Source organism: Trichinella spiralis, assembly GCF_000181795.1.
Source record: "Trichinella spiralis strain ISS 195 chromosome Unknown Scfld2, whole genome shotgun sequence".
Classification (NCBI taxonomy): domain Eukaryota; kingdom Metazoa; phylum Nematoda; class Enoplea; order Trichinellida; family Trichinellidae; genus Trichinella; species Trichinella spiralis.
This window is the reverse complement of record NW_003526941.1, coordinates 7,260,273-7,271,970: the sequence shown is the minus strand read 5'-3', so window position 1 is coordinate 7,271,970 and position 11,698 is coordinate 7,260,273. Positions and strand designations below refer to the sequence as shown.

General features: G+C 35.0%; 3 protein-coding genes across 3 annotated transcripts; all 3 read right to left on the bottom strand.

Annotated features, from left to right (window-relative positions):
* Positions 1–2,031: 2,031 nt before the first annotated feature.
* Tsp_12262 (conserved hypothetical protein) lies at positions 2,032–4,746 on the bottom strand. Its single transcript, XM_003380451.1, has 6 exons — positions 4,642–4,746; positions 4,291–4,580; positions 3,212–3,912; positions 2,763–2,964; positions 2,603–2,686; positions 2,032–2,188 (listed from the first exon to the last, which is right to left on the bottom strand). Exons 1-6 carry the CDS (start codon positions 4,744–4,746, stop codon positions 2,032–2,034), a joined length of 1,539 nt encoding a protein of 512 aa, XP_003380499.1.
* Positions 4,747–6,408: 1,662 nt separating this feature from the next.
* On the bottom strand, positions 6,409–9,555 carry Tsp_12263 (sorting nexin-33). The gene is made up of 8 exons (XM_003380450.1): positions 9,490–9,555; positions 9,097–9,276; positions 8,774–8,868; positions 8,615–8,705; positions 8,158–8,529; positions 7,092–7,306; positions 6,730–6,967; positions 6,409–6,657 (listed from the first exon to the last, which is right to left on the bottom strand). The coding sequence occupies exons 1-8, from the start codon at positions 9,553–9,555 to the stop codon at positions 6,409–6,411; spliced, it is 1,506 nt and encodes a 501-aa protein (XP_003380498.1).
* A 572-nt stretch (positions 9,556–10,127) lies between these two features.
* Positions 10,128–11,201, bottom strand: Tsp_12264 (conserved hypothetical protein). The gene is made up of 2 exons (XM_003380449.1): positions 10,914–11,201; positions 10,128–10,397 (listed from the first exon to the last, which is right to left on the bottom strand). Exons 1-2 carry the CDS (start codon positions 11,199–11,201, stop codon positions 10,128–10,130), a joined length of 558 nt encoding a protein of 185 aa, XP_003380497.1.
* Between the last annotated feature and the right edge of the window lie 497 nt (positions 11,202–11,698).

The following is an 11,698-nucleotide window of genomic DNA, read 5'->3' as shown; positions in this document are numbered from 1 at the left end:
TTTTTAGGTGCGTCAGAACTTTTGGCTGAAGATAAAGTCTAACCTAAGCCATAATATGAGCAGAAGAAATGCAGTGCTAAATTCTCTCAATAAGGAAAGGACTATTTGAAAATTTGAAAATGACCTTGACATTTCAAATTCAGTCAAAATATAAACTATCTGACAAAAAACGCCATAACAAAACAAAATTCACTTAGACAAAACACACGTACGTGTCTGAAAATTTTCGTAAGCTATTAAAGCAAGTGGTTCAAATGAAGCTAATTTTAAGTGAACCATTTGCGGGCAAAAGCTTGCTTAGGGTTAACTAAAAGTGCATGTTAGCTACTGCAAAGGTGATTTTCGAAAGACCGTATTTTAATAATAGATAAACAATGTGTACACGGTGTATTTAATCACACTTAATTGTACGGAAATTTGTCGTTTATTAAGTCACCTATCATCTCATGTTGAAAATTCTTCACAGAGAATTTATTGAGAAATTATGCTCAATATCGATTCTCAATTGCATTGTGTTAAATGATTAAAACTCAAAAATGAGAAAACTGCAACTTACTGCCAAATGCGTCATTTTCTATCGTTAATGTTCATTGTCTTTGGATGTTGATTGGAAAATTATTTTTCAGAAATTATTCCAAAAAATAATAATGAATAAAAAGCAAATTTCGTGTTTGGTATTTGATATTGGTCTTCAGTTAATTTTCCAATCAAAACGCACTGCTCTCATACACGGACGGCCTCAAACTAAAATTATGTCAATAAAGCAAACGACTTAACATGCAAATTTTTATTTCATTCGTTTCTGCTGATAAATATGGCTACTGTATATTTTTTATTGCGCTTGATTTACTTAACTAATGCATTCTATTTGAGGAAAAAATTTAACTGCAGTTTTGCCAAACATCTAAACACTTCCCAATACGGACACTGTCATTTCATCTTTATTACTAAGTATAATTTAAATACTAAAAACAGTGTAAGAAATGAAATGTATACTCGTTTTATATTAAATGCTGACTTGTTGTAAGAAGAGAAAAAAAGTAATGATTAGAAGAAGCAATTCGCATAAACAATTTTAAAATTAATTAAACAATTAAATTAACAATAGGCAAATTAAACAATCAATGACAGTTATTTGAAAATTCAAAACTGACCTTGACATTTCAAATTCAGTCAAAATATAAACTATCGGACAAAAAATGCCATAACAAAAAAATTAATTTAGCCAAAACAAACCTCCGCACGTCTTAGGTTGGACTTTGAAAATTCAAAAATGACCTACATAAATAGAACTCATTGGAAAAAAGTAAAAAGATTGCAGCAGAATAAAACGTTTATGGCTGCGCTGATATGATTTTGCTGATGCCGTGATTCTACATTTAAAGTTGCGAATATTGTGTTTTCTGAACGTGAAGCCGTCGAACTTGTTTACCATAATTTTCAAGCATGGCCTCGACGTTTATTTGCTTTTCAGTTATTATAGCTCACCACTAGCCTGAACTTTCAATATATGTATAAAACTGCATCCAATGCGTATGCATCACACCGGGTTGACTTTCGAAGTATGAAACAACAGAAAACGAAATAATTCACAATTTCATAAAACTCATGCACACTGAATGTCAAAACGTCAAAATATACCATTTGCATATTGCTTGTCAGAAAAAAATCTGTATGTATCATTGAAAAAATTGCTGATCAACTTTTTTCAAAAAATCAAAAATTCACACGGTTTGGTGTTGCAAGATTACTTTTCTTTTTAATTTCATTTTTTTTCATTTGGTATGAAGTTCCAACTTGCAAAAGCAAATTTTAAGTTACTGAACAGGAAATAATGAATTGATTTCACCACAAATTATTATGTCATCGCAATGTTTCAGTGAACGCTTCAGCAAAAGTGACATCATTTCATTTTATTGACTACGTCTAAAACACATACATTATTCTTCGTGTAATCAACTACGTTTAAAATACACCTAATCACCTAAAATGAATAGCGACGATCATTCGTTCCAATAAATTCCACAACTTTCATTTCTTCAGTGATGTAATACCACAGGCACAGATAGCTGTATACAGATACAGCAGTAGTAAAGGAATGTGTGTTCTGCTCAAATAAATACTGTTAGAAATGAAAATACACATTTTCTGCAGTCCATTTTTCTTGCAGCTTTCAACCATCATTTTCCTATATATTGTAATTCTCTTATGAAATACTGATTTTTTTTACTGATAAAATTTAATATACCAATAATTTGCAAATCTTCAATACCAGATCTTCAAATAATGCCGCTTTACAATCCAACTGTTGTAATAATTTGCTCACTATTTTTAGTTCTGCATCTTTGCTTAAGCGAACAGCGGGAAGATCGTCGCATGTTCTCCTTAATCTATAGCATAGAATACGTTAGAAAATAAAAATGTCCAAATAAAAATATAAAATTTTTTAGTACACAAAAAACAAAACCAAAGACGCGAACTTCCATTCGAACGGCTGTAAAGATATATTTTCAGCGCTCAGTCTAAAAGTAAAAGTTTCCCTTTGCAAATAACATTACAGCAGATAACTCTAAACAGCAACTGTTAAGCTTGTAAAGCTTACTTGATATTTCTAATGAGAAGCTTCATTTTCCTTTCAAATAATTTATGCTCATCTATGCTGAATGCGTTCAGCAGTTTTCGCAATCTGAAAGCAATCAAGCAACCGGTAAATTTAATCACAAACAGTCTGGTGGAATAATTAATTATGCTGCTTCTCTCACGGTTTGAGCAACCAGTAGCTTGCGATGACCATTCGATGTTCATCTTGATTAACTGTATCTATAAGAGGCAAATAAACAAACTTTTTAGAGTCGCTATCTTGCATTTCGACTGGCCCATGCTCAGATTGGCAAGCATTCTCCGATTCGTCGTCATCCGGTGATGAAGAATCTTCTAATCGAAAAGTTTTCAACAATGCCACACCTCAAAAATAAATAAATAATTAAATATAAATACAGTAAAATTCGTTATAACGAAACATTTGATATAACGAACATTTTTCGATCCCCCGGCAATAATTTATACAAATTTAGTGTAAATCCCCATGCAACGAAATACTGGTTACAACAAAAAAAATCATGAATCCCCATTGAGCTCGTAAATTAACTGAATTTTACTGTATAAATAAATAAATAAATAAATAAATAAATAAATAAAAGTATGTTGTTACCTTCGAACCATTGTAAAATGCAATCTGCTGTTAAATTCCAACAATGATCTTTTCTCTCCATTACTGATAGATTACTTGCAGAAAATGGAGTTTGAGTAGACAGAGGTAAAGGATCGATTAAAGATAAGGGCAACTTTTTCAATTTAAATCCGCATTTAGTCTTGGTAAAATGCTTATTTCGTATGTTGTTCAGTGCATCCTCTTTCAACATCATCTGTTTACTGGCGCTTGTAGATTCAGAATCTTTCAAATCAGTTGGTATAATATCAGTCGGCAGTGAGCGTTTTTCTTTACAAATGAATTTATGATCGTCAAGTTTTGTCTTAATCGCAACATCACAAACTGCGACTTGTTGAGGTGAACTTGAAGCCTTTTCCATGCTACAATCCAGTCGATCAGTAACTGCAACTGCAGCACTTGAGACGTTAGCATTCGACTCCAACGTAAGTGAAGTGTTCTCTGTACTATTATCTTTAGAAAGGCTTTCACTGTCAATCAAGCATTTATCAGTGCAATCAGCATTCGACAAAGCATGGACATTTTCTACATCATCACATTTTACACGTTGATCACGCTCAGCAGATACTGGCTTCGAAGGTGGCTTGTCAGGCGCATCATTTTTATCATGCAAAGAAATTTCTCTCATCTGTCTGATCAAATCCAAATCATCAAAAATGATTTCTTTACCTGGAATTGTATTTCTAAAAAATTATGAAAAAAATGTACTTACAGCTCTTCTCTTTTTCATTATACTAATTTTAAGCATATTTACATTTGAATAAAATAACAATAACACATAAATCATACTTCCATTCCTACATTACTTGAAAATCACAATTATAATGTACATGTTATCAAATAAAACATTTGTTCAAGCTCTTTGAAGGGGCTTGATTTAAATTTATACACTTAAATAATTACAGAAATTACACCCAAATTCAAATAATGTAGTAATGAACGCTTAGCTCGCTAAAAAGGCCGATAAAAGCTGTAATGTCACGATGCTACTAGGATGGAAAAAAATTTTTTTTTCAAAGTAGCCTTTGATGTTAACGCAGTGGACGACAGCTCTGACTTACTTTAGAGAAGAAGGATCAGGCAGTTCTACAACTGAATGATCGTTGCCCTTTCGTAGCCAAAACGGTTCAACAGGGAGTTGTTCAATTACCAACTGATAGCAAGTGTAACAATTGTCTGAGCAAAACCAAATTCGCTCAGTGTTTTCGAAAATACGATTATTACGTAACGAATATTTAGGAAAACGTCTGTTCGTCGACATGAAATTTCTGCAAAGTCCATAAGCGCACAAACCACTCAAATAACGTTCTTCTGAAGCGTTGCGAAAAGATTCTTCATCGAACAGGGCACACTGGAAATAATAGATGAATAAAGTGAAAAATAAAAGCAAAATTGTCCGAAACTCCACTTACCAACGCTGTTAACATTTCACGGCTAATTTCGACTTCTAACATACACTCCGTCGCATTGATAATAATCTGCTGGCGAAGTCTATCTGCCTCTTCTTTCATATGCATGATACACGAATACAAAGAAGTACAGAAATATGGCAAACTGTACAATGTCACACAAATTCAAACTGAAAAACAGACATACAATCAGTTCGAATTATATTTCCATTGTATGTCTAAGAATGTCAAACTAGATAAATTAACCCACACTAACAACAATGTAATTTACACTCTATTTACACTAAACTCTACGTTTTAACACGCCCTCCGAGCATGCTTATCAAATGAAAATACAGATGAAAATAAAGCAGTTAAAAAATATGTGCAAAACAGAAAACAACTGACCATTCATGACCGCTCAGCAAAGAAACGATTAATTGAACATGAAGTCAATCGCAAGAATTACAGTATAATTGTGATAATCAAGTATTTGTTACAAAAACATTTTATTACAAAACAATGAATAAATGAAGTTTATTTAAATAAAAAACAACAAAAATATCAATAAGAAACAATGATAATCTTATTTTTGGCAATAAAATCTTTTAAATGGCAATAGTTTTCAAAATTTTCATAATTCAAACACTATATCCGCTGCAAACAGAAAAGTAAATGTATTACATTCATCACAAGAATAGTAAAAAAAATGGGTAGGAATTATTATTATTATTATGATCATTATTATAAAATTAGCAGTAAATGGTTGGTAACAATTTCTTGTACAATGAATGCATGCTGTTGCATATAATAATGCTAACCACATGTGCTAAAATCAGTCACATGAATTTACCTTTTTATTTTCCACTATCATTATGCAAAAATGGTTGCATTTATTTGTTTATTTAAAAAATACCCGCTGAACTGCACCATTTTGCTTACTTACCGTCAAAGCAATAATTAATGACAGATGAAAAAGAGAAGAAATAATCTGTTGTACTTTGTTGGCATTGTACATTGGCAAATGAAAATATTCCATCGCTGTTACTTCTTGACAACTTTTGCTATTCACTTGCTTGAAATTAATCATTTATTTAAAGAAAAAAATTAAATTTTTTGTTTTTCCACCAAACTAATTTCAATAATTTGATAGGTTTCATAGGACAATCAATCACTAACTGAATTAGAATTCAGAAATGTAAAGCAACTGAATAAAATATACATAATACACAAATAAAAAATTTTAAATGACAAAATGCAACATCCAAATTAAAGACTTTCTTTTCAGTACAATCAACAAACAATGCACAAGAGAAGATTACGCCAAATTAAGAAAATACTGTTACAGCTATAAAATTATAAGAAAAGTGTAGTTGAAACAGTATATCATGAGTAGTAATTTAAAAAAAAGAAAAGAAAAATGTGCTACGAATAATTTTGAAAACTTACAGACGAATTGAACTTTGCTATATAGAACAAATGGACAATCGAATCCAATGCATAATAATGTGAACAAATGACGTGAGACAAGTGAACTATTTGAACGTTATGAATATTTTTCAAATTTGCATCATTCCAGTGTAAAATGAAGAATAAATAAACAGTATCTTCTGCAAAGGAATTTGTGTTGGACACAATCGATAATTAAAAACTTGTCCATTCTATCCGCTGTCCGTTATTTCAATCGTTATTCCACAACAAATACACACTGATCGAGCAAAACCAATCCAGCTGGTGTGCATCAAAAATTGCATCAAATTCCATACAAAAAGAAAATTTACAGCTTAATCTTCAAATAAATCTTTGATACGCATCTTTCAGTTTGTCGACCACACTTTGATAAAACTCAATTTCACTGTGCAAAAATTGAGCCATCATTTTTTTAAATTCTATCACACATTCGTTGCGAAAATGGCTAGTCTCTGCCAAAATTGTATAATCAATCACTTCAGCTCTGGAACGAACTAAATCTGCATCGGCCAAGGATGTTTTGCCTTCATCGGCTAGTTTTTGATGCTCACGCACTTTAGAATTTGCAGACTAAGCCAAATGAAAAAAAATAACAGAGCAACACATTATTTTCAAAAATTTGCAATAAATTACAAATTTTACCTTGTGAATCTGCACCGCATCTGGAACCAATGCAAGCATGCCTCTGTAAATGAAAAAATCGTCCATCAGTGGTTCCAGATGGCGTTTCGGCTGCGACTCGTAAAGCTGACCGATGGCTTCGTAACAGTCGGCTGTGAATGTCAACGCTTCGGCCAATGGACGCGACTGTTCATCTTGGTCAAGCTCGAATGCGTGTCCCAATGCATGGAAAGCACCACTGTATTTTGCACATTCACGTCTGAAAATAAAAACTTACCACCACTTAAAAACTACTACTACTACTACCATCCTTTGTTTTTTCTCATAAATATTATAAATTCAAATAAAATAGCTAAACACAGAGTAAAAATGAAGCAACTCACTTGGAAGTGGTCATCATACGTTTTGCCTGCTCTTGTGCAATAGCATGGAAAGCTCTTACCGCATTCTCCATGCTGCGTGCCATGCGAGCCAAATTCTCCACACGACTCTCGGTCTGCGCAAAGTCCAAATGCTGGCTTGGACAAGAGACAGTGAAAAAGAAATTCCCATCCTTGTATTCGTCTTTTTCCGCCTTCCTTTTTCCTTGCTTCCATTTCTGCACAACAGAAATGGATAAAATTGGACAATGGGATCAACAAGTTGAAAACTAATCTTCGTAAATTCAACAATATATATACATACAACAATACGCATGTATATATGAAAATGAAAAATTTAAGATGAGATTTAAGTGTTGAAAAGCAATATTTTGGAATAAAAGTGAAAAAGTAAATTTGTATTATTAATTTTTCTGTTCACATTAACACGAAATCAACTTTGCTATATTACAAAGATTACAACTAATGTCAATTTCATCATCAACAACTACAAGCTTAATTTGATTGAGCTCTGAAGAAATATTTTGTTATTAAAAACTAAAGAACAAAACACATTTACAACATTGTGAACACAAATCAACTAATCACAACTTGAATTGAATTTGTTAAGAGGATTTTATCTTAGAGCAAAGCAATTTCGACAAATATTATGCCAAACTAAAATTTGAGTATGTCAAAATGAAGACAGCTAGATCAGAGAAGACGATCATTGCGCAGTGTCAACTAGCATGGGCATGACAACCCAATTGCCATCGATCAAAACTGACTCTTTTCTTCTCGCTGATTATGCTCCATAAATAACGTCCACTTTCGATTTCACATGATTAAAATTAGCCAAAGTTGTCGTCTGATTGTCTGCATTCATCAGTGACGTGTCACATTAGGAAGCATACAGTATTATTTGTTGCATTCAATTTACTTCCTGTTTGTTATTCTTATTTAAACGCAAATTTTCTACCACTACTAAGTACTGCTTTAAGTGAAAACTTTCAAAACTCACACAGCATCAACGCAAATGCATTGGAAAGAAAAGAAAAGAAAAGAAAATTACAACCACATCTATGCATACCTTTTCATCAGTGCAAGTTAAAAAATGCATCCAAACTTCACAGCGTGACAAAACCGGATGATGGCATATGTAGGAAACCCAAAGTTGCAGCAGATGCATGCGATGCTCGACAAACTCTTCTTCATAGCGGCCGGATACTTGTTTTTCAGGCAGTGGCGGGATGAGCAGTACAGAAAATTTGGACATCAACTGTTCGTGTAGCCAGTCGAAATGCTTGTAACGGCGGCACACTTGCACACCGCTGAACGACGGGGTCAGCTGGTATGTGATGAAACTCTTCAGACCTTTCAACTTGCTCGCTTTCTGCGGCGAAGCCACCTGACAAGTGTACGCTTGGCCTGTAGCCAACCATTGAATTGAATTTTTCGACAACTGAAAAAATTAAAATTCCAACAAAACAATTTTTTATGGTGCAGCAATGTGCGCGCTTGGGCTCCTCCAAACTTCTTCCACTTACCGTTATTTCAAAGCGTTCAGAAATTGGCTGATTCAATTTGCATAGATTGAGAACAAAATTTTCCGTTCCACTTTTAACCAGCTTATTCAGCCTGATACAAAAATGAACACCTCGATCAACCACAATTTCAAAGTTACACAGGACAAAATTGAACAAAACCTGGTGATATTTTTCTTGCTTGTCGTGTCGCCTCGATTGAGACCGCTTTCCACTGATCGAGACGGTTGTCGGTGATGCTCGTCAAATGCATCCGGCTGAAACAAAGCGAAACTTTCGTATATTCGAGTAAAAACCACAAACATGGAACAAATAAGTGAGAGCACATCAAACACGAACGAACGAACAACACACAAAGCAAAGCAACCGCCGACACACCACCAATACTGAGAACAACTACATTGCACTGAACCACAATGCAATCCAAGTATATTATTATTATTATTATCATTATGAATATCTTAATTTATCACGGGCCAGCCAACCTTTGGATTTTTTTTCGTCGACTTCTTCCTCGATCGTATGCTTGAATCGGATGCACAACTTTCCTGTTGCGTTTCAACAGCGTCAGCCGATGCAACACTGCAAACGCTTCGTCGTGATGCAGTGGTGGTCAGCTGTTCTGAAGTGACCTCCGATGTTGGTACAATTTTGCTCCCATTCCCCTGCATATATTTGCTGATTATTTGAAATCAAACAGCAGAAGAAAAGAACAAAAATCAAAAGATCACAAAAAGCTTGCTTTCCACGAATGAATTCAGTTTCAGTCGAAGAAAAACAAGCAATAAATGATAACCCACCGATTATTAATGATCGCAAAAAGAATAATGGAGGGAAAAAAAGCACAAACTCTATTCCGAAGATGTTGGCAGACTTACAGATTCTCTGCGACGTAGGTGACCGCTGGACGAACGTCGACGAACGTGATCAGGCACGAAAAGCATATCCAGCTATTATAAGCTCTCCGTATATTAAAATACAAACAACAACAGTTCAGATGAAATGAGATTGTAGCGAGAAAGAGAATAATGCTGATGATAGTGATGATGAAGAATAACCTCTGCGAGAGTCAGGGGAAGAAAATGATCCATTGAGCCGGCGCATGCGCCAAAGAGGAGAAAAGAAAAAGTCAAAGATCGACAACAGTCGTCCTTCCCCCTCCCTTTCCCCCAACAAACGACCGCAGATAACAACAGGAACAACACAACACACAGCTGAGCTCGTCAACGCCGGGTTCTTTTTCAGGCAATCGATTCAGTCGAGAAAACACCAATCGGCAGAGAATAATCGTCAATTAAAACAAGTCGAAAGTTCCACACAAACCAACAACGCCCGCAAAACAAAACGATTCCCCTCACTCAAACTTGCCAAGTTGTGAATATCAGAAAATAAAAAAAAAGATCAGTATATAGCAAGATGAATGATCGTGCTGAACAATTGGAGAATATAAAAACAAACAATGCTGAAAAAAGTGGTCTATCACCAGATGGTGCCGTAGTTTGCCCCAAATCAAAAGCTAATTAAAAAACCGACAAGCATTTCTCACTTGGCTCTGCGAGTCATCGGACCAGTCGTCGTCAAATTCGTCAAAGTGCTGCTGCTGTTGTGTATGCTGTTGATTGTTCACCAAGCCGGCAGCGGAAACCACCGAAGCTATTCCGCCACCGGATCCGCTTCCATTGGTCGTGTATTGATCATCAACTGTCGAAGGCCAGTCCAACGTTGGTTCTGAATATCCAGACGGCAGTGGTGGTGGTGGTACCTGCGGAGGAGTGCTTGACACTACCTACAAATCAAAATAACATTCACCTCAACATAAATGTACTAAAATCTGCTTATTTTATAACAATTTTCAAGCAGTAATTCACATAATTTACATGAAATTAATTATATAAAATTACACTAAACAGTCGCAATTTTATAAAGATGCTTTTGAAAAATTATACACAACTTACACAAAAATAACAATAGTTCACCAGACACACAAAAAAGTCAAGAGTAAATAAGATGAACACTAGAATCGATAAACAATTTTGCAAAATTTAACCAATTTCGTCTCAGAGGGTGACACCAATGATAATACCCATTCCCCTTATAAAATCACTGGTCCTAACGACCAGTAGAGACCACTAATCAATCAACAGTACATGAGACAAGCCCTGAACCCATCACTTACTGTGCATTGCTTTTCTGAACGTCTGAAACTGCGGTTAATTTATTTAAAAATAGATATTTAACATAAATTTAAAAATAAAGAATACGAGAGTGGAATTTTAAAATAAAAAAGCAACAAAAAAAAAACTCTTCCACTTGTCTGATATGAAAGCAAAAGCATATAGCCTACGTGGTTCGCAATATCCAACGCGTCGAGTCGAGGGCAAATGGTCTGCCGACGTCTAACCGACACCGGCTTGCGTGCCAGTTGATCAAAGGATGCTGACGTCGAAGCTCCACTGACAACAGAACCACCCCTCGACGTATCTAACGTACGATCAGCAATGGTCAGTCGACGAGTGACCGCTTTCGAGTTCTTGCTTGTACCACCGTCACGAAAACTTCGATATCGGTCGGATACTCGTACGAAAAGCATCTCGACCGAGAACGGAAAAACAATACAAATAGTGAACACGAAATCAAAAGCAGGAATTTAAAGCAGAAAAGAATCAGTAGCGACACGATGTGTCAGTAAATTCTACCAGTCATCTCTCAACTTCCGAAAAGCGCATCAATTTGAATTTGCTGTTTAATTCAAGAAAGTATAAACTGACACACGCATACACGCCTGAAAGCCCTCATAAACAAACATCCACACACACACACAGCATCACAAATAATCTATACATGCATGTGAGCGTGTGCTTCTATGCATGCGAGCGTCTGTTTTCCTGTGTGTAGAATATGCGTGTAGTATTCTGACAGTAATAAAAAACAAAAGAAAAAAACAATCAGATCAGTTCGATTTTTCTGCCATCACAACAAACGGTTCAGTAAAAGCCCCACGCGGGCCATGCGTCATTATTTCTGCGTATGAGCAAATCCGTTTTGCATTTGAAGCTGGCTGATACCAGAAAACAAAAACATATTAAA